Raw genomic sequence first — 23,733 nt, 5'->3', positions numbered from 1 at the left:
CACCTTGTTATCTTGAGAAGGAATTGCCATTTACCAAGAAAGGTAAGGATGGGACTGAATTGAAAGAAATACAATGCTGTGAAAGTTCATGGTAGCCCAGAAGATTGAGAACATTTGGAAAAACTGGCAAAAGATCATTAGAAACTAATAAAAATGGATAAAGTAAAGCTTGAGAGAGAATGAGGAAAAAATGTAAGAGCAGTCAGTTAAAACTAAATATAAGGAAAGGAATAGCTAAATTGAGAGGGTGAGACTGGGAAACAATAAATGGAAACAAGCTAACTGATCAGAGACTTTAAAAATGTATTTTGCGTCAATCTTTATCGGGGACAAAAAAATTCAAGAATGGTTGAAAATCAAGATATAAAGGTGTGACATTACTATGGCTTTAAGAGGTATATTTTGTCCTTTTTTTTTACGAAGAGAGGTTTTAAGACAGAGGTGCTGGGCTATTCATTTGAACCCAATAAAGTGAACAGCTTGTGAGGCCTTGCCTTTTTTTTAAAGTTGGAACAACAGAAGCAGCTTGAATAGTTGGACAAGCTCCCACAGAATCAGGAATTTTACTTTTAGTTTTTCAGTGGCAATTGCTGCGGTCTTGAAGCTGGGTGTGAAAGATGCATCTCTCCCTGCAATCTCTCTCATTCAGAGTTTTCTCTTGATGTTTTTCCTCTGGGACTGGAGAATTGCCTGTGAGAAAATCTATTTTACTGAATTTGCCTTTGCCAAGGGTGTGTTAATGGGATGTTATTATAATGGAGCAGTAACTATTTAGCAGGTAAATAATCTATTATTCAGATAAGTTTTCCTACAGAGTTAAGTTATTCCAATTCTTCCTTTTGTTGTATTTTAACTATAGTGTATGAATAAAGGGTATTTTGCTTCAAATCTGGTAGTTTGATCAATTGAATTGTATCTGGAACGCAATGCCTGGCACTTGTCCTTTAAATAAGAAAACATTAGGGTCTGGGTGATCTTTAAAGTTTTTGAGAAGATTTGTAGCTTGGCTTGTGGATGAGGTTGCTCGCTGAGCCGATGGGTTTGGCTACAAATGTTTTGTCACCCTGCTGGGTAATATTGTCAGTGCGCATCTGCTAAAGTGTCAGTGTTCTGTCCTGCTTATTATTTATATGCCTCGGTTTGTTGGGGTGTTTGGTATTACTTCTAGTTCTGTTTCTCAGTGGTTTGTACACAGGGTCTAATTGAGAAACCACAGATGTTAGTACCTCCCTTCGAGAAAGGATGGTGACAGAAAAACTGGAAAGTAGAGGTCACATCCACTATTGAGAAAATCCCAGAATCTATTGTTTATCACAGAATTGCTGCAGCACAGAAGGAGGCCATTCATTCCTGCTCCTGTTTAGATAGTAAGGCTTCTAAAACAAAAGCAATCAGGTAGCGTCAACATGGTTTTGTGAAAGGGAAATCATGTTTGACCAATCTATTTTAGTTCTCTGAAGAAATAACAAGCAGTGTGGATACAGGGAAACTTGTAGGTGTAGTTTATTTGGATAATCAAATGGCATTTAATAAGTTGCTACATAAAAGGCTACTCCACAAGATGAGGTGGTTTGAGGGAAGAAACATCAGCATTGATAAAGGACAGGCTAACTAACAGGAAGCAGAGAGTTAGAATATAAATGATTAATTTCAGGTTGGCAAACGAGTAGAGCAGCACAGAGATCACTGCTCGAGCCTCAACAATGTATATGAATGACTTGGAGGAAGAGACAGTCTGTATTTAGACAAATTTGCTGATGGTAAAAAGATGGGCAGGAAGCATAGGTGGTACAGTGGTTAGCACTGCTACCTCACAGCGCCAAGGACTCAGTTCAATTCGAGCCTTGGGTGACTGGCTGTATGGAGTTTTCACATTCTCCCCGTGCCTGCGTGGCTTTCCTCTGGGTGCTCTAGTTTCCTCCCGCAGTCCAAAGATGTGCAGGTTAAGTGGATTGGCCATGCTAAATTGCCCTGTAGTGTCCAGGGGTTTGTAAGGTAGGTGAATTAGTGATGGGGGGTAGGGTGTTCTTCAGAGGACCAGTCCAAATTTGATGGCAACTGACCTCTATTAGCACTGTAGGGATTCTTTGATTCTAAGCAAATTGTTAGGAGGATACAGGGTATCAGCAAAGTGATATGGATGGGTAAACTAGGCTCCCAAAAAATGGCAGATGGAGCATAATGTAGATAAATGTGAAGTTTTAGACATTTATGTAAGGAATAGAAAAGAAGATTATTATTTAAATGGGGAGAGTCTGCAGACTGCTGCAATACAGAGAAAACTGGGTGCCTGGTACATGAATCATAAAGTATTAGTATGTAGGTACAGCATGTAATTAGGAAATCAAATGGAATGTTGCCCTTTACTGCATGAGAAATGGAGTATAAAAGTAGGCAAATCTTATTACAGCTGTATAGGCTTTGATGAGTCCACACGCTTGGCAGGACTGGACACAGTTTTGGGCTCCTTACTAAAGGAGGGATTTACTTGCATTGGAAGCAATTCAGAGAAGGTTCACTGGATTGATCCCTAGGATGAAGGGGTTGTCTCATGATGAAAGGTTGAGGGGGGCTGTGCCAATTCTCATTGGAGTTTAGGAGAATGAGGGGCTAATTCTACTGAAATGTATAACATTCTTAGGGGCCTGCCAATGTAGATGTTAGGAAGATACAGTCATTGAGTCATACAGAACAGAAATAGACCCTTTGGTCCAACCAGTCCACGCCAACCATGTTCCCAAAGTAAACTAGTCCCACGTGCCTGCCTTTGGCCCATATCCCTCCAAACCTTTCCTGTTCATGAACTTATCCAAATGTCTTTTAAATGTTGTAACTGTACCCACATCTACCACTTCCTCCGGCAGTTCATTCCACACATAAACTACATTCTGTATAAAAAAGTTCCCCTCACGTCCTTTTTAAAACCTTCTCCTCTGAACTTAAAAATGTTCCCGCTAGTTTTGAACTCCCCCATCCTATGGATGGTTCCATGCTATTCAACTTCTTTATGTCCCTCATGATTTTATAAACCTCTATAAAATCACCACCCAAGCTCCTATGCTCCAGTGAAAGAAGTCCCAGCCTATTTTTATAACTCAAACCCTCCATTCCCGGCAACATGCAGGTAAGTCATTTCTGAAACCTCTCCAATTTAATAATATAATTCCTGTAACAGGGAGACCAATACTGCACATAGTACTCCTGAAGAGGCCTCACCAACGTCCTCTTCAACCTCAAAATGACGTCCCAACTCCTATACTCAAACATCTGAGCACTGAAGGCAAACGCGCTAAATTCCTTCTTAACCACCCTGTCTACATGTGACACAAATTTCAAAGAATTATGTGACCGAACCCCTAAGTTACTCTGCTCTACAACACTATCCATTAACTGTATAGGTCCTGCCCTTGTTTCGTTTACCAAAATGCAATATCTCACAATTATTGAAATTAAACCCCATTTGCCACTCCTCAACCCATTGACCCAATTGATCAAGATCTGTTTGTAAGCTTAGAGAACCTTCTTCACTGTCCACTACACTACCAATGTTGGTGTCATCTGCAAACTTACTAACCATGTCTCCTATATTCTCACCAAATCATTTGGACGTCTCCCCTCTTGGAAGAACTGAGAATTAGGAGCTGTTTAAATGAAGTGTCTCTCGTTTAAGACAGAGATGTGGAGGAATTTATTGTCTCCAAGGATTTTTAGTCTGTTGAATTCTGTTCTATAGAGAACAGGTTGGGTGGATGGCTCATTGAATCATCAAGTCTCAGTTTAACAGGTTTTTGATTGACCGGGTAGTCAATGATGGAAGTTGACAGGATCATGGTCTTACTGATTGGAGGAACAGGCTTCAAAGGAAAAATGGCCTACTGCTGCTCTTATTTCTTATGTTTTTATGATTTCTTGTCTTTTGTACTCACTGACAGGGCTTCACCATCTTTGAAGATGGGGATGTTCATGGGGCCTAGTCCTGTGGTAATTGTCTAATTGTCTGCTGCCACTTTCGAGCAAAGTTCTTGCTAAGTTGAAGGGATGTATCATCGTGCAGCAGCCTGTAAGATATCGCACAGGTCTGGTTCTGAGATTAAAAGAAAAGCCGCACACAACAAATGCACAGCAAATAATTTTTAGAGGGAACGTTGCTCATGATTGAATGAGGTAAAGCATTGATCTGATCCAGTGGCTCAGTGTTTAGCACTGCTACCTCACAGCGTTAGGGACCTGGGTTTGGTTCCAGCCTCGGGTGACTGTCTGTGTGGGTTTCCGCCGGGTGCTCCAGCTTCCTCCCACAGTCCAAAGATGTACAGGTTAGGTGAATTGGCCATGCTAAATTGCCCAGGGATGTGCAGGCTAGCCATGGGAAATGCAGGGTTACAGGGATGGGGGTCTATTTGGAGGGTCGCTGTGGACTCGATGGGCTGAATTGCTTACTTACACACTGCAGGGATTCTACGACTTTGGGATCACTTGGCTCTGTCTCTAGCTTGCTACTTGCACTGTTTAACCTTCTTGGCATCGTCTGGTGTAGGTCCTACTGCCTTTGGCTCTCATTCACGTGTGTAGCCCTTTCTGAGGGTGATTCAATTTTAAGGTGCCCTCCCACTCTCCTCACGGCACGAGCTGCCCCTACTTCTTCCAATGGGGCGGCAAACGTCCAAATGATTGGGCAGGTCTACCTTGGGAACCTGTTGCCACCCTTAAATGGGCATGGAGTATGTTAGACAATGCCCCATGAATAGTTAACCACATCAGTGATCTCTAAAAGAACGAGCCTGGAATAGAAGTGGGCAAATGGGACTAGTTCAGTTTAGGAAACCTGGTCGGCATGGACGAATTGGGACAAATGGCCTGTTTCCATGCTGCATGGCTCCAAGCCAGCGTAAGGGTGTGTTCCCTTCACTGTAAATATGCTGCAACAAAGTTTAAGTGTGTTGGAGTCTGCAATCTTTGAGCACTATTTAAACCACACTGGCCCATCGACACAACAACATAAGACAGAGCTCCCAAAGGAGCCTCTTATATAGTTCCTTGGACTAATATGCAGATAGGCTGGCCTAAGATGCTGGGGCGGGGTTGACATATATTTTCTAAAGTGAAAAGACTCCGCTCTCAAACAGCCAACATGTAATTAGGAAATCAAATGGAATGTTTCGCTTTACTGCATGGGGAATGGAGTAGAAAAGTAGGCAAGTCTTATTACAGTTGTACAGAATATTGGTGAATCCACCCTCCTGGGAGTATCATGTGCAGTTTTGGTCTCCTTACTAAAGGAGGGATATATTTGCAATGGAAGCAATTCAGAGAAGGCCCAAGGCTCACATGGCCTTCTCCTCTGCTCCATTATTCTCTGATTCCAAGAAAATAAATGAATCTAATTCATGTTAAATGACAGGGATGATAAAGAATAAATCCTCGACAATATCTTAGTCTCATTCTGTGGGCAAACTAATTAAACTTTCCTGTTGCAGCCGTGATACAATCTGATTCCTTGAACTGGAGCCTGACAATTTTCCAATAAGACCTCATTATCCGTCCTATTCTGGAAGACTGTCGTACTCACATAATCATTTCAATGTCCAGATATTAAAATCTGGCACAGTAGAGACCTATGACTATTTACCGTTTATGTTGCTGGTTTTAATTCTAGTGAGCAATTCATCTGGAGCAGCTCTTTGCAAAATAATAACTCGCATTCCTCTGATTTTTTTTCATTTTGAATAGCAAATAGACCGTCAGAAGAGCCCTTCATTTTAGACCAGAGGTGACTCCCTTGTCTGGCACAGTCTGGAGTAATAACTTGTGTGTGAGTAGGTCAATCACATTGTACAGTGGAGAAAGGCTTTCTTTAATTGCCATCGCAAGATGTCAAGTATCCTTGTGAAATTCAGTGTGAGATGTGCAATGTGCACCAGAGAGCCCTGTCGCTTTGCAAATTGGGCATCCCTTGACATATTTGATTGGCACAAGACGATAAACATAAGTCCACCCTTTCTGAGGGAAACCTTTGAAACTTTTAATCGTACCTCTTTCTGTCGAGAGGAATTAATTCCATATTCCAGAGGGTGGCACGGTGGCTCAGTGGTTAGCACTGCTACCTCACAGTGCCAAGAACTTGGGTTCGATTCCACCTTCGGGTGACTGTCTGTGTGGAGTTTGCACATTCTCCCCGTGTCTGCGTGGGTTTCCTCCAGGTGCTCTGGTTTCCTCCCACAGTCCAAAGATGTGCAAGTCAGGTGGATTAGCAATTGGAAATTGTCCTGTAGTGTCCAGGGATGTGCAGACTAGGTGGGTTGGCTATGATAAATTACCCATAATGTACAGGGATGTGCAGGCTAGCCATGGGAAATGCAGGATCACAGGTATAGGGGTGGGTCTTGTTAGGATGTTCTTGGGAGGAGCAGTGTGAGCACAATGAGTGAGAATGGTCTGCTTCCATACTGTAGGGATTCCATGATTCTATAAATAACTGGATCTTCCTCAGACCAACAAGAGAACATGATCTGCTTGCACGATTGTTTAGTCAATCTCCCTGAGTTGGACCAAAGGGTCTGTTTCCATGGTGTGTGATCCTATATGACTTATCTCAGTTGCACTCTCACCTCTGGGTTGAAAGGTCAGAGTTGAATCACCAGGCTAGGATTGTAGGTTGACTAGACATGACTGAGGGTGGCGCTGCATCGCCAGGACTGAGATATGAAAAATGAGCTTTTCTGCTTCTGTTGGGATGACGGGGTGGCCCTATGAGGGGGGACTGAGGAAAATAGGCCTCTCTTGACCTGTCCGTCCTCCCTGGACTGACCTATCCCCTTCCTAACTCCCTACCTACACTCACCTTTACTGGCTCCATCCCCGCCTCTTCGACCTGTTTGTTTCCTCTCCACCTATCCTCTCCTCTATCCCTCTTCTATCCGCCTCCCACTCTCTCCCTATTTATTCCAGAACCCCCTTCCCCTCCCCCTTTTCTGATGAAGGGTCTAGGCCCGAAACGTCAGCCTCTCTGCTCCTATGATGCTGCTTGGCCTGCTGTGTTCATCCAGCCCTGCACCTTGTTGTCTCCTCTATTTTCTGGTGTTTGGAAGGTGGGAGTCATTGAGAGATTTTGAAGGAGTTTGACAGACTGGGCCCTGAGGGGGTGTTTCTGCAAAATGGGGCTACACGCAGAAAGAAAAAGCAGCAAAATCATCAAGTGACACATCCTAGTCTGACTCATCATCTGTATTTCAAAATGGAGGTCCATTACATTCATTGTTGAATTTCTCACTGGCTTTATTTCCCTCTGGTTGGTCTGAGAATAAAGGGTTGATCATTTAAGGTTGAGCTGAGGAGAAATCGCTAACCCAGAAGGCTATGGAATGCTCCATCCTTGAATATATTTGAGGCTGAGAGAGAGAGAGTTTTGACTTCCCAAGTAATCAAGGCAGGAAAGCCCAAGATCAGCCATGATTGTACAAAATGCTGGAACAGGCCTGATGGGCCAAATGGTCTACTCCTGCTCCTATCTCTTTTGCTCTGGATGTAGGACATTGCACTAGTTGAAGAGAGAACAGTTTCTGTGCTGTCCCGTTCACCTCTGAACGTCGCCACCAACAACAGATTAATTGGTTTGTGGACAATAGCAATGCTCACAAACGCTGATGTTCACCTCTAGAGCAACAGTGATTGGGATTAACTTGTTACGAGGTGCTTTTGAACACCCTGAGAGCACAGAGAGATACAATATAAATAAATTCAAGTTCCTCATCCTATCTGGGAAGGAAGCTTTGAAGAGGACAATGAGAAACAATGATGACGAACGCATATTCAGATAGAAGTACTTCTGAAAGCATAAAATAAATCAAGTCTTCTCGATTAGACAACATAAACCAGTAGGTTGTCCAATGGGTTGATTGGGCAAATGGCTTTTAGAAGCAAGTTGGGTCGATGGACTCCAACCGATCAGCCATGATCCATGCAAATGTTAGAACGGACCTGAAGGCTGAATGGCCTCCTTGTATTCCTATTTTCCTGGAATTATTCAAGAGGCAGTGAGAATGGAAGCAATGGCACTATGGTGAACGTTTATCACACACTGGTTCAGTCTCAGCTGGAGTATTGCACTCAGCTCTGGACACTTTAGGAGGGATGTGAGACAACACAGGAAGGTTCATGAGAATGATTCCAGGGAAGAGGACTTCAGCTAAATGTACAGATTGGAGAAAGCAAGGTTCTTCTGCTTAGAGAAAAAGCAAAGAAGGTTAGGATGAGATGTGATCGAGGTGCTCAAAATCTACAAAGTAGATAGAGAGGATCTGTTCCTGTAGGCAGCTGAGTTGTAGAACAGAAAGAGCACCGATTTAAAGTAATTAGCAAAAGGAAAAGCAAGGACCACGTGAGGAATAGCAACAAGTAGTAGGAGCAGGAACCAGACTATTCGGCCCCTCAAGCCTTCTCTGCCATTTGATAAGATCATGACAGATCTGATACTAGCCTTAACTTCATTTCCATCCTGTCTCCCATACTCTTGACTCTCTTATCCATCCAAAACCTGTCAGTGATCTAAGATACATGGCTTAACAGCATGCCAGAGGGATATTCAATCGTGGTTTCCAAAAGGGAATTGGATAGACAGTGAATGGAAGAAATCTGCAGGGCTATGAGGAACAGGTTGGTCAAATGCGAAGACTTAAATTCTTCTTGCAAAAAGCTGGAATGGCCTAGATGTACTGAATAGCCTTCTCTTGGAATGTAATGATTGTGTGATGTTGTGATGAGAGGGCTGGATCTTCATTGGATGAAAGCATGAGATAGCCATGAGGCTGATGTAGTGATAATGTCACTGGGCTAGTAATCCAGAATTAGGAGCTAATATTGTAGGGACATGGGTTCAAATCCCATCCTGGCCGATGGTGGGGGTGATATCTTTAACAGGTGACCATGGTAACCACTGCCAATTGTTGCAAAAACCCACATGATTCATTAATGTCCTTCAGAGAGGGAAATCTGCCATCCTTCCCTGGTAAGGCCTATATGTGGCTACAGACCCACAATGATGTGATTGATGCTCAACTGCCCTCTGAAATGGCCAAGCAAGCTATCCATTCTGGGGTAATTAAGTTGTCTAGCCTGTGATGCCCACAGTCTTTTTTTTAAGAAATATGGACTGAATAGACTTCCGCACTTGTACTTTCCTCATCAGAAAACACGGTTTTGCTGTTTCTCACTATTGTTATGTGATTATGCTATTCGACTTGCCTTTATCTGGCCTGAAAACATAATTAAACTGTTAATGAGACACTTTGCCTACCTTTCCCACTACACACACACACACACACACACACACACACACTACAGCGCACACACACACACACAAACACACTACAGCACACACACACACTACAGCACACACACACACACAGACTCAAACACACACTCATAGACACACAGACAGACACACTCTCTTACACACACAGACAGACACACACTACAGCACAGACACACACACACACACTATAGTACACACACACACACACTACAGCACACACAGACACAGACACACACACACACAAACACAGACAGACACACTCACATACACACAGACAGACAGACACACACACATACATAGACACACACACACTACAACATACACACACAACACACACGCACATACACAGACACACACACATGCTTATTTGTTATTGGAACAGTAATCACTGAAAAATGCGGACACTGTCTCCGATTGTTACTGGAAATGGCTAGATTCCACCTCAACCTGTTTTTATTGAAATTAATCCCTACGTTATCAACTACTGAAATCATCACATTAAAAAGTTGTCCTGGAGCCAATCTGTTAGGTTCACATTTATGTGCAGGTCCAGTCAGCAATTTCAGGGTCTGGGCCATTTTCTAAGCATCTCAATGACCTCACCTACTGTTTACATCGTTAGGTTCCAACTGAAAATGAAACCTGGACGTGTTCCACATGGTCTCTAGCATCTCCCCGTCCCATTTGATAAGAATTATAGAATAGAATCCATACAATTGCTGCAGTGTGGAAGCAGGCCATTCGGCCCATCGAGTTCACACCAGCCCCCTGACCCTATCCTTGTAACCCCGCATTACCCATGTGCTAACCACTAAGCCACTGTACCACCCAGGTAATCCTTTCCTTATGGTTCTCAATGTGTAACAGAAATGATAGCATCTCCTGGTTGAGAGATCTACAGTTCATATCTCTCCTATCCCTCTATCCCAAACTCAATGGGGACAACTCAATGAACTGTGAAGAAGGTTATCTAAGATTGCAGAGATCTTCATCGATTGCATCAATTGGCTGAAGAGTGGCAGATGGTATTTAATTTGGATAAATGCGAGGTATCGCATTTTGGTAAAGCGAACAAGGATGGAGCCAATACAATTAAAAGTACGGCCCTGGGTAGTGTTGTAGAACAGAGAGACCTAGGGGTTCAGATATATAATCCTTTGAAGTTAGTGACATGTGTAGATGGAACGGTTAAGAAGGTGTTTAGCACACTTGCCTTCATGGTCAGACTTTATAGGAGTTGGGAAGTCATGTTGAGATTGTACAGGGTATTGGTGAGGCCTCTTCTGGAATACTGTGTCCAGTTCTGATCACCCTGTTATAGGAAGGATATTTTCAAGCTGGAGAGGGTTCAGAAAAGATTTACCAGGATGTTGCTGGGAATAGAAGGTTTGAGTTACAGGGAGAGCCTGGATAGGCCAGAACATTTCTCACTGGAGGTTGAGGGGTAACTTTATAGAGGTTTATAAAATCATGAGGGGCATAGATATGGTGAATGGTAGGTGTCTTTTCCCAAGGGCAGGGGATTTCAAGACTTGGGGACATATTTTTAAGATGAGAGGAGAAAGATTTAAACGGGACAGAAGGGAGTATTTTTTTCCACAGAGAGTGGTTCGTGTGTGGAATGAACATCCTGAGGAAGTGGTGGATGTGAGTACTGTTTCAACATTTAAAAGACATTTGGTTAAGCACATGAAAAGGAAAGGTTTGGAGGGATATGGGTAGGTAGGTGGGACTAGTTTAGTTTGGGATTATGTTCGGCGTGGACTGGCTGGGCCAAAGGTTCTGCTTCTGTGCTGCATGACTCTATGACCAACAGGAGACCAAACGCTCCTTGATTCGAACTTTGGAGGGCTTGGCTTAGTGGCTTTGTTTTCCTTTTCCTGTGACTCCTTTTGCATCGGGGGAACGATGGCAAAGAAAAGGAGCTGGCCGCTCGAGCCAAGTCTTGCCATCAAACGAAGGGAAGAAGTGATCGCATTTGTTGGATCCGGATTGAGGTCAGCACACTTGTTTATTTCCAGACGGAATTGACCAGAGGCCATCAATGCAGCTTGCGTGCTTGCCTCTTAATGCAAAACATTCCAACTCCTTTCTCCCCAACCAAGTTTCAAAACGCAAGGAGAAAAATAAAGTCATCTCCCAGTCGTCCAAGGGTGAAGTAGCCAAGCGGTACAGGCCCGCGTCTAACTTTGAACTGAATGCCTTGGGGATGAACTGGAGTCTGTATTTACACTGGCACCAAGATCTCCCCTTTCTGAACTTTTCACATGTGTGTGCCATTATAGAAATGAAGGACATGTGAAGCAGATAAAACTCAGCACTGATCCTCATCCAGCTTCGCACTGTTATTTACTGTCCAGTAAATAAAAGGGAAAAAAAACCCCATTGATAGAGAGTTCCTGGTGCCAAACAGTAGACAAGTCTTAATTGATGGGACTCAGTCAATTGTTGAGGCCATTAACCATTTGGCAAAAGAACCAACAATCCGTCACAGCTACTCTAATATTCTTCAGAATACTGACATTTCCACTTCAACTTTTCTCTTCCCCAGTGGAATATGGTCATTTTAATGTTGATTTTTAGGAGTCACTGGGCTTAATTTATAGCAGTCACAGAATATTTTCCCTCCTCCCCCTATAAAATAATCCCATGATGACCAGAGAGCTGGGAGGCAATTGGTCCCTGGGTGATGGCAGAGGATTGGCCAGCGGGCGTCTGCCCACTGCACATCCCACTGAAGGTGTAATTGGATGGCACCCAGTTTAACGCTAAGGAACATGGCAGGCAAGCTTTTAGATCCACAGTACATTTAATCAAATTTCTCATTGGAAGAGCACATGTTTTCCTGCTTCCAGCTCGAGATACAAACAAAACGAGGTATGTTTGCTAGTTTAAAATCCAGCGTCTGGTTGAAAATGGCCTGTTGGAATCCAGTGTTCATACTGTACTATTTACACCCTAAAGCTTCTCACACTGTGAGGTTCAGACTCTTAGAGAACCCACAAAATCTGAGTACTTTGGTGTATAATCTTACACAATCTTTTTCTTCTTAAGACTCCACGATGTAAGAGCAGAAATAGAACTATCAAATCTGCTCTGCCATTCAGGGTGATAGTCTTCAACTCTGCCTTTTCCCCATTCCCATTGGTTCCCTTGCTAATTGAAAATCCATCTCAGCCCTGACTGAATGTAATGATCCAGCCTTGACAGCCCTATACAGTAAAGAATTCCACACATTCACTTCCCTCTTGAGAGAAAAAAAATCCTCATCTCTGTCTTCAATGGGCGATCCCTTATTCTGAGATGATGTCCCTCTGGTCCTAGACTCTCCCACACCAGGGGAAACAACGTCTCTACATCTCCCCTGTCAAGTCCTCTAAAAAGTCCTCCTTGTGTGTTACAATAAGGTCACCTCTCATTATTCTATACTCTATGAGTGCAAGTCCAACCTACTCAAACTCTCCTCCTAAGACATTCTCTCCAAACCTAGCGAACATTCTGATTTGATTTGATTTCTTTATAGTCATGTGCATCTTGTTACAAAATACAGCAAATAGTGTCACCACTCCAAGCGCCATCTTAAAACACAGAAAAATAAACCAAAACATACAACATAAAGGCAGAACAATGGAAAAGTAAAGAAAGTGTCCAACTTTACAGGCCTTCTTGTTAAGTGCTCTGTCATGGGCCACGGGCCTGGTGATCGGGCACGTGTCCCCTTCACTGTGCCACCACCGATGGAATGCTAGTTGCTCCTCTTCGCTGCTATCTTGCCTCCTCTTCTCTGAAGTACCTCCAGTGCCAGAATATCCTTCCTTAGATGAGGGAACTAAACTGTTCTAGGTGTGGTCTGGCTAGTGTCTTTTACAGTTTAGTGAGACTACCCTATGTTGCAGTCCATTCCCTTTGAAATAAAACCCAGCATTCCGTTTGCCTTCCCTAATTGCCGAACATGGATGCTAGCATTTTGTGATTCATGCGTGAGGGTTCCCAAATCCCACTGTGCTGTAGCGTTCAGCAGTCTTTCACCATTTAAATCATACTCAGCTTCTCTTCTTCCTGCCAAGGTGCAGATTTCCCCACATCATATTCCATCTGCCAAGATTTTACCCACTTGCTTAACCTGTCTATATCCCTCTGCAGACTCTATGCGACTACTTGAGGACCACCAGGCTAACTTCCCTGAACTATAAAGTCATAGAGCTGTACAGCACAGAAACAGACCCTTCTGTCCAACTTGTTCATGCCGACCAGATATCCTAAATTAATCTAGTCCCATTTGCCAGCATTTGGCCCATATCCCTCTAAACCCTTCCTATTCATGAACCCATCGAGATGCCTTTTTAATGTAATTGTACCAGCCTCCACCACTTCCCCTGGCAGCTCATTTCATGCACGCACCACCCACTTGCCCCTCAGGTCCTTTTTAAATCTTTCCCCACTCACCTTAAACCTATACCCTCTAGTTTTGGGCTCCCCGACCCTGGCAAAAAAGATCTTATCTATTTACCCTATCCATGGCTCTCATGATTTTATAAACCTCTATAAGTCACCCCTCAGCGTCCGACACTCCAGGGAAAATAGCCCCAGCCTATTCAGCTTCTCCCTATAGCTCAAACCCTCCCATCCCGGCAGCGTCCTTGTAAATCTATTTTGAACTCCTACAAACTTAACAAAATCTTCTCTGCAGCAAGGAGACCAGAATTGAGTGCAGTATTATAGAAGTGGCCCCACCAATATCCTTTACAGCCGCAAAATGAGATCCCAGCTCAATGCACTGATCAATGAAGGTAAGCATACCAGATGCCTTCTTCACTACCCTTTCTACCTGTGACTCTACCTTCAGGAACTATGAACCTGCACCCTAAGGTCTCTTTGTTCGGCAACACTCCCCAGGACCTTACCATTAAGTGTGTAAGAACAAAGAATGAAACAACAACAAATAACACAGCATAGGAACAGGCCGTTCGGCCCTCCAAGCCTGCACTGACATATTTTGCCCTTCTGTACGAAAACTATTGTCATGTAAAAGAACAAAGAACAAGTATAATGCTTGCCCTGATTTGCCTTACCAAAATGCAATACCTCACATTTATCTAAATTATGTGCCGTAGGTAGACCCATAGTGCCCTTAGGGAGGGAATTCCACAAATTTGACCCAGTGACAGTGAAGGAACGGTGATATATTTCCGAGTCAGGACGGTGAGTGGCTTGGAGGGGAATTTACAGGTATTTCTATAATGTGTCTGCTACCCTTCATCCTTCTAGGGAGATAGAGGTTGTCAGTTTTGGAAAGTGCATCAAAGATGTTTTAGTGGCTGTCGATTAGGATTCATCGTAGGATACATACAACACATGAGGGGGCCATTCAATCAACTGTGCCTATGCCAGCTCTCTTTGAGAGCTAGTTCCATGCCCCTACCTTTAGCTCATAGCCTTGGCATAGAGTCATTGAGGTCTAGAGCACAGGAAAAGGCCCTTCGACCTATCAAGTCTGTGCCAATCAAAAATAGCCCATACCGATCCCATTTTTCAGAGCTTGGCCTATAAGCTTGTGTTCCTTGGCATTGCAAGTGCACTTCTAAATACTCAGAATTATAGAATCCCTATACAGTGCAGACAGAGCCATTTGGCCCATCGAGTCTGCACAGACTCCCCCAAAATACATCTCCTCCCACATTTACGCGGCCAATCCTTGTAACCTGCACATCTTTGGGAGGAAACCCACGCAGACATGGGTGGAATGTGCAAACTCCATACAGACAGCCACACGAGGGTGGAATCCAACCCAGGTCCCTGGCGCTGTGAGGCAGCAGTGATAACCACTGAGCCGCCTTAAACGTTATCGGCTTAAGAGCTTCTGAAATCAACATCCCCACCACCCCAGGGCAGTGGCAAGTTGCTGCCCACTGCCAGTGTCTATATTTGCATCGATCGCCAGCTCACCCACTGGTTGTGCTTGGGGCCACGAGCCTGAATCATAGCTGCTGGTCCATCTCCCCAGACAGCACTGTCTTGGTGATACAGCCTGGGCCCAGGCCCGAGGAAGCCAAGCCTTGCTTTGTGTGAACATACTCAGCATGTACCCCTAGAAAAGAGTACCTTCAGTGCTAATGCTGCCTTCATACCCAGTTGTATTAAGATTTATGCACATCTTCAGACAGTAGAAAAGTCAATGAATTTGCCCTGCATTCCCCGACAAGGATGGAGCAAATTGCTGTTTCCAATCCCATGTCATTCTTCTTCTAAATACCACAGTGAGTGTTTATCTTTAAACGATTTTTATGCTTTGCTTAAACTGTCCCTGTTTTCAATCGTGCACTGTATATGTTTCAGCAGCTGGAGTCTAGTCATGAAAGTAACACGTTCATTCATCTGGAAAACTCTTGATTGAAAGCCTGAAGATGAAACAGTTTGAAAACATCGGCCTACGGGCAATCGGTGTCACTTTCTATTTTTACCTTCAACCTCATTGCACGCAGACACAATGTCGTACTCGGGGGAAAAAACACACATGAGGACACTTGCAGAATTAGATGACATTTGCTAATTCCTCAGCCCTCGTCATTCTGAAGGGCAATTTTCCTCAATTGTTGCCACAATTCTTGACTCCACAATTAGGGCCTACACTTCAGAAGTATTTCATTGGCCGTAAAGCACTTTGGGAATGGTCTTTCTTTTATTCAGATGTATGACAGGGAGAGACAATGGCCTAGTGGTGTTATCGCTTGACTGTTAATCCAGGAAACTGGACAACAATTCTGGGGACCCAGGTTCAAATCCTGCCATAGCAAATGGTGGAATGTGAATTCAACAAAATAAATGGAATTAAGAATCTAATGATGACTGTGAATCCGTTATCATGAAAAACCCATCTGGTTCACTAATGTCCTTTAGGGAAGGAAACTGCCATCCTTACCTGGTCTGGCCTACATGTAACTCCAGACCCACAGCGATGTGGTTGACTCTAGGCAATCAATTCTGCCTAGACAGTGATGCCCTCAGCCTGCAAATGAATAAAGGAAAAATGACAAGGGTCATTTGGCTAGGCCAGTATTTATTGCCCATCCCTAATTGCCCAGAGGGCAGTTAAGAGTCAGCCACATTGCTGTGGGTCTGGAGTCACATGTAGGCCAGACCAGGTAAGGATGGCAGTTTCCTTCCCTAAAGGACATTATTGATCCTGAACAAAAACTGAAGTTGCTGGAAAAACTCAGCAGGCCTGGAAGCATCTGTGAAGAGAAAATCAGAGTTAACGTTTCGGGTCCAGCGACCTTTCCTCAGAATAGGAAGGCTCACCGGACCTGAAACGTTAACTCTGATGTTTCTCTTCACAAATGCTGCCGGACCTGCTGAGCTTTTCCAGCAACTTCAGTTTTTGTTCCTGATTTACAGCATCCACAGTTCTTTCGGTTTTTATTATTGATCCTCAGGTTGTGAAAGTTGCTGTACAAGAGTAAAAGTTCCATAGCCTGATAATTCTGTCCAAGAATTCTCCTAAAAGAAACCTAAAGGAACAGAGATTTAATTTTTGCAAAAGAAAGTTTACATTTATAGAATTGTCGTACAGTACAGCACAGAGGAAGCCATTCGGCCCATTGCATTGGCTGTTGATTTTTTTATTTGATTTGATTTACTATTGTCACATGTACCTAAGCACAGTGAAAAGTTTTGTTTTGCATGCAGATCATCACAAAGATCATAGAGTGATTGAACAGAGCGAGGAATACAACGATACGGCTTGCAGACAAAGTGTACAAAAAGCAGGATTGGCATTAGGTTTGAAATTTGAGAGTCCATTCAGCAGTTTAATAATAGCAGGGACAAAGCTGTTTTTGAACCTGTTGTTACATGTATTTAAGCTTTTGTATCTACTGTCTGACAGGGGAGGTTGGAAGAGGTTATAAGTGGGGTGGGAGGCGTCTTTGATTATATTGGCTGCCTTCCCAAGGAGTGTAGACAGAGTCAATTGCAAAGTGCAACCCAGTCCTGCGCCTCATATTTTCCCCATATTTTTGCAAGGTTTAATCCTTCAATTATTAATCACATTCCCTTTGGAAAGGTGCTGTTGAATCTACACCATCACCCCACCAGCCAGTGCATGCCAGATCTTAACTACCCATTCCCATACCTCTTCCTGGTTCTACTGCTAATTGCCCTTGGGATACAAACTCATCAGCCATTGGAAAATGTCTCTTTTTATTCTCTTCGGTTTTGCTTTGTGATTTTGAACACTTCTATCAAGTCTTAGCTTTTTCTACCCTAAGGAGAATAGCTCCCAGCTATTCCAATTTCTTCACTTCTCCTTCTAAGCCCTCCTCCCTGAACCACTTGAGTAGGTCTCTTCTGTACTCTCGCTAAAGCCTCAATGTTTTTCTGAAAGAGTTGTGTTCCTCTAACTAGGGAATGATATACTGGAATCGGAGGCAGTCCAGATAAGGTTCACTAGGCTGATCCTAAATATGGAGGGATTTTCTTTTGAGGAGATGTTGAGTAGGTTGGGCCTGTGCTCATTGGAATATAGAACAATGGGAGGTAACCTTATTAAAATGTGCAAGATTCTTAGGGGACTTGACAGGGGAGATGCTGAGAGGTTGCTTCCCCTTGTGGGAGAGTCTGGGACCAGAGGGGCATCATCTCAGGGTAAGGGGTCGCCCATTGAGGATGGAGATCAGGAGGAATTTCTTCCCTCAGAGGGGAGTGAATCTGAGGAATTCTATACCGCAGAGGGCTCTCGAAGCTGGATCATTAAATACATTCAAAGCTGAGATGGATTTTTAATTAACAAGGAAACCACTGGGTATGGCGAAAAGGCAGAGTTGAAGATTATCTCAATGAATGGCAGAACAGACTTGATGGGTTTACTTCTGCTCTTACATCATATGGTCTTAAAAAAACAAATTTTTACCAGGAGGCTGATCATTAAGTATAATCAAGGCTGAGATATTTAATCAGGAAGGGAGTTGAGGGTTATAGGGAAAAGGCAGGAAAGTGGAGTTGAGGATTATCAGATCAGTCTTGATCTCATTTACTGGCGGAGTGGACTCAATGAGCCAAATAGTCTACTTCTATTTCTATGCCTTATAGACGTATGGTGTGCAGAATTGTATACAATACTCTATCTGTGGCTCAATTAGTGTCTTGTGTAAGTGTTAGCATGATTTCCTGGCTTATGTAGGCAATGTCTTACAATTTAAATTACAAGGTAGTACTCCAAGCATTAGAATATTCCAGAAACTTCATCACAATCCTGTAACTGCTTCATGTACACTTTTCACTGTACTCCTGTACTTGAGTACACATGACAATAAAGTTAGAATCAAATCAAATGATATGAATACGACTGTCTTACAAGGGAGATATAACACGAAAGAGTTCAAAACTCAGGACAGTGTCAAATCTAAACTTTTTCCTTTTCTTTGGATAAGGACATTAAGATCTGGATATTTTTTTCTTTTTCTTTCAGCTCTGTTTCTTTTATTTCTTCTCAATTTTAAAAAAAAATTGGCTTCTTATTTTGTATTTTAAGATGGGCACAGACATTGGCTGACTTTGTAACTTTTCACTGTACTCCTGTATTCCTGTACTTGTGACAATAAAACCTAATTCTAATTCTAGGCAAGGCTATGTGACAGGTCTCATGGAATTTACAGTCTCTGTGACAGTGGTTATTCACCCTGTCAAAGATTAACTGCCTTTTAGCATTGGTATTTAAGACTGCCTGAATGGAAATCTCTTCAAGCTCAGTGGTTTCTGTGCCAAAACTAGAATGCAAACTCAACCACAAAATGCCATGTTCCGAACAGCCACAAAGTGTCTTCCCTGCCAGGTCTGGTTTTCTCAACTCACATATCCAGCGTTCCAGAAATACAGAACACCTCACAGGAACTTCAAGTCTCCCCTTTGAATTACAGCTCCATTGACATCATTGAGCAAAAGAAACTTGCTACCAAGCGTTCAAAACGGCGACAACACACACTGAGTGCAAACTCCTTACTGATGAATGGCAGCAGAGAAGGAAAGAAAAGGCAGTAAGTCCTGCTCTCCGCATCCCACAAACATTGGGACGTCCTGCACCATGGATTGGTCACTTCAGTCACATGATATAGACTTGCGACAATGAGTAGACAATGAGTACTGTTCTGGGGAGATAGTAGGAACTGCCGATGCTGGAGAATCCGAGACAACAAGGTGTAGAGCTGGATGAACACAGCAGGCCACAGCAGGGAGGGAGTTCCAGGACTTTGACCCAGCGACAGTGAAGGAACAGCAATAGAGCTGAGTCAGACTGGTGCATTACTTGGAGACAAATTTGCAAGTGTTCCTTTATATCTGCTGCCCTTGTCATTCCGGATGGTAATGGCCATGGTTTGGGAGGGTGCTGTCTAAGAAGCCTTGGTGAGCAGCTGCAGTGTATCTTGTAGATGGTACGCACTGCTGCTACTGAGCGTTGGATTGTGGATATGGTGCCGATCAAGTGAGCTGCTTTGTCCTGGGTGGTCATAGGGTCATACAGCACGGAAACAGACCTTTTGGTCCAACTCACTAATGCCGACCAGACATCCCAATCTGACCCAGTCCCCTTTGCCAGCATTTGGCCCATATCCCTTTAAACCTTTCCTATTCATGTACCCATCCAGATGCATAAGACATGTTAGGACCTGAAAGCATCAACTGACATCATGAAATAACAAGGTGTGGAGCTGGATGAACACAGCAGGCCCAGGCAGCATCAGAGGAGCAGGAAAGCTGACGCAAAGGGTCTAGACCCTTCTTCAGGAAATGACTTCAGTACCTGACATCATGAGCAAGCTCCACCCATCAGGAATATTCCAGTACAGGCATGAGGGGCTGAACAAGCTCCTTCTGCATCGTAATAGTTCTGTAATATGAAGGTCTGTGTTTGGGAGGAGCTAACGAGACTTCAGTTCTGCATCTGGTTCAGATTGCTACCAGAGCTCTGCAGGAATACTTTGGTAGCAGCAATGTGCTTCAATTGAGCCTGATGTCTCACAAGAGACCATCATGTGACTAGCAAGTAATCTGTAATAAACTTATTTGCAGTTCATCGGGATTGAAACTATCCCAAGGTAGGTATCCCTCCCCAACATGAGTGCCAGCATTAATGTCCAGCTTCTTGAGTGTTATTGGAGCTTTACATATCCAGGGAAATGGGGAGCATTCCCTCACACTCCTGACTTGTGGCTAGTAGACGGTGGATGGGCTTTGGGGGAGGCAGGAGGTGAGTTACTTGCTGCAGTATTCCTAGCTTCTGACTTGCTCGTGTAACCGATGTGTTTATGTGTGTAGTCCAGTTCAGTTTCTGGTCAATGGTAACCCCCCCACCCCCAGGCTGCTGGTAGCTGGGGATTCAGTGATGGTGATGCTAACTTACCCTCCAGTTTTTGACTCCATCTACCCAAGCCAGATCCTTCCTCACTTCACTGAAATGTAAACAGAAAAGTACAGAGCCTTTGATTCAGACATCAACATATTCTGACAGGACATTTGTGCCTGACTCTCACATTGCTTTCATTTCAAGATCCTGGCAGTTTGAATTTTCTTTTATCTTAATTGTATTTCTGTGCATATTTTTCAAATCGCCAAGGACAATCTTGTAAAAGGAGCCACATTGGCGAGCTGTCCTTGTTCGATAGAGGCGGAGTTTAAAGGAGTGTCCTGATTGGTCCAGGTTTAGTGCCAGAGACTTCCAAAATGTGAACAGCTAATTTTTATGCAAGACTTGTGTCTTTTTTCTTAAAAATTGTTAAAGTTAACAGACGCCACTTTGTATTTTTCCCTGAAATATATTACAGTCTGACTGCAGGGTCCCAGAGCTTCACCCATCCAAATTTATGATCAGTAAATGTTGGCATATTTTCTCTCAGATTTCTCGATAACTGCACAGGAACCCGTTCACATTAATGATACCAAATCGTTGGATAAGCCAATAAACCAAAACTCTAAAATCAGTCAAAGAATGTGAAGTAACTCCATTGAAGCCAGTATCCCATCAAGAAGTCACCCATTATTTACACATGGAGAGTCCTTGACACTGACCCAGCTCTCTCAGATTGAGCAGAACCTCTAACACGCCTGTTTATATCTGTCAGCCAGGGCTCCCTGATTGGACCAGGTTAACAGCCCCAGTCAGGGAACTCACATTCTATGAGGTCCACCCGGCTGACCTCACCACCATCACCACAGAAAGAAACACAGATCGAGGGGAAAGTTATCAATTATCTTCACTTCCATTCATAGCACTAATCAATTTTTTTAAAAAAATCATAGAATCATAGAAAATAGGCGCAGGAGTAGGCCATTCGGCCCTTCAAGCCTGCTCCACCATTCAACATGATCATGGCTGATCATCCAACTCAGTCCCCTCTTCCCACTTTCTCCCCATACTGTTTTACCCCTTCAGCCCTAAGAACTATGTCTGACTCATTCTTTAAAACATTCAATGTTTTGGCCTCAACTGCTTTCTGTGTCAGAGAATTCCACAGCCTCCCCACTCCCTGGGTGAAGACATTTCCCTTCATCTCAGTCCTAAATGGCCTACCTTGTATCCTTAGACTGTGACACCTAGTTCTGGACTTCCCAGTCACTAGGAAAATCCTCCCTGTGTTTACCTCCTGTCCAGTCTTGTTATAATTTTATAGGTTTCTATGTGGGTGATACTGAGGTGTAACCATCCAGAATGGCCCTATAGTCTTGAGGATCAAATGAATAATGTCTAAGACACTGCGGGAGGCAAAACACAACGGGGGAGAAAATAAACCTGTTTCTGATCATTGTCTTTCAATGTCCTTATCAAACAATAAAACATTGGACGTAGGAGGATGGTCAGATGATACCTGGCCATTCGGTCAATCAGATCAGAAGGTCAGCCCTGACCCCAACCCCTTTCTAATCCAATGGAAGCCCTGCAAGGTTTGGCGTGTGAGGTGACCAATGGAAATGGGTGTGGGGGCAGAGAAGTTGAAAAGAGGGAGGTCAGGTGATCTAACCTCCAGGAGATACACCAACCACGTTGCCCAATCTAAACTGTGAGGAACAAATTCATCTGACATTCTTGATATGGTCGTGTTTATTGGAACCACTCGAGGTTGGGTAGATTCAATAGCCACCAATTCTTTACACTGCTAATAGTCTAAATTACTAAGACCATGTCGGGAAGGATGGCCACATTACTTCAACAGAAGATAGGCTGAAAGTTGACTTTTTTATATATAAATAAGCCATCACCAAATCACCAGACAATTTACTGTCCCTGGTGGACGACAACCATAAAATTAAGGAAGGGTAAGGCTGGATCCTGATAAACAGTGAAGGCTTATTACATAATCCTTAATAGCTACTCATATTACATCTCAAATACACAACAGTTTTTTTATGAGTTTACCAAGTTTCTTGCAAGTAGAGTCATAGGTAGACAGGATGGTGAAGAAGGTGTTTGGTACGCTTGCCTTCATTGATCAGTGCATTGAGTATAGGAATTGGGACATCATGTTGTGGCTGTGGAGGACACTGGTGAGGCCACTTTTAGAATACTGCTTTCAATTCTGGTCTCTCTGCTATAGGGAAGTCATTAAAACCAAAAGAACTGCGGATGCTGTAAATCAGGGACAAAAACAGAAGTTGCTGGAAAAGCTCAGCAGGTCTGGCAGCATCTGTGAAGGTAAAAATCAGAGTCTCACAGTTCTGAGGTAGGGTCACCAGACCTGAAACGTTAACTCTGATTTTTTCCTTCGCAGATACTGCCAGACCTGCTGAGCTTTTCCAGCAACTTCTGTTTTTGTCCATAGTTTGTCAAGCCTGTCCCCACACTCCTAATTGTGGGAATCATCCAGCCCCTATCTTGTTCCCATCATACCTTCCACAGCCTCCATCAGATGCCAAAGGAGAACCAGAACATAAGAACATAAGAACTAGGAGCAGGAGTAGGCCGTCCGGCCCTTCGAGCCTGCTCCGCCTTTCAATAAGATCATGGCTGATCTTTTCGTGGACTCAGATCCACTTACCCGCGTTCTCACCGTATCCCTTAATTCCTTTATTGTTCAAAAAAAATCTACCTTATCTTTAAAAACGTTTACTGAAGTAGCGTCAACTACTTCACTGGGCAGGAAATTCCATAGATTAACAACCCTTTGGGTGAAGAAGTTCCTTCTCAATTCAGTCCTAAATCTGCTCCCGCTAATCTTGAGGCTATGCCCTCTTGTCCTAGCTTCACCTTATCTATTCCCTTCATAATTTTATATGTTTCTATCATATCCCCCCGTCAATCTTCTGAATTCCAATGAATATAATCCCAATCTACTCAGTCTCTCCTCATAAGCCAACCCCCTCAACTCCGGAATCAACCTAGTGAACCTCCTTTGCACCCCCTCCAGTGCCAGTACATCCTTTCTCAAGTAAAAACACAG

General features: G+C 43.5%; 1 protein-coding gene across 5 annotated transcripts in view; it reads right to left on the bottom strand.

Moving 5' to 3' along the window:
• The window catches only part of LOC109932969 (gremlin-1-like), a 106,278-nt gene that overhangs the window by 20,638 nt on the left and 61,907 nt on the right, over positions 1 to 23,733 (bottom strand). The window contains exon 2 of one of the 5 annotated variants that reach the window (XM_048618413.1): positions 20,703 to 20,751. The exons of the other annotated variants lie outside the window; for them this stretch is intronic. Within the exon in view, the coding sequence (XP_048474370.1) occupies positions 20,703 to 20,722 (20 nt within the window). The 5' untranslated portion in view covers positions 20,723 to 20,751. The remainder of the gene's footprint in view (positions 1 to 20,702; positions 20,752 to 23,733) is intronic. 5 annotated transcript variants of the gene reach the window in all.

The sequence above is a fragment of the Rhincodon typus genome, chromosome 39, assembly GCF_021869965.1.
Source record: "Rhincodon typus isolate 14 chromosome 39, sRhiTyp1.1, whole genome shotgun sequence".
Lineage (NCBI taxonomy): Eukaryota > Metazoa > Chordata > Chondrichthyes > Orectolobiformes > Rhincodontidae > Rhincodon > Rhincodon typus.
The sequence above is the reverse complement of the archived record's forward strand: the minus strand, read 5'-3'. Positions and strand labels throughout refer to the sequence as shown.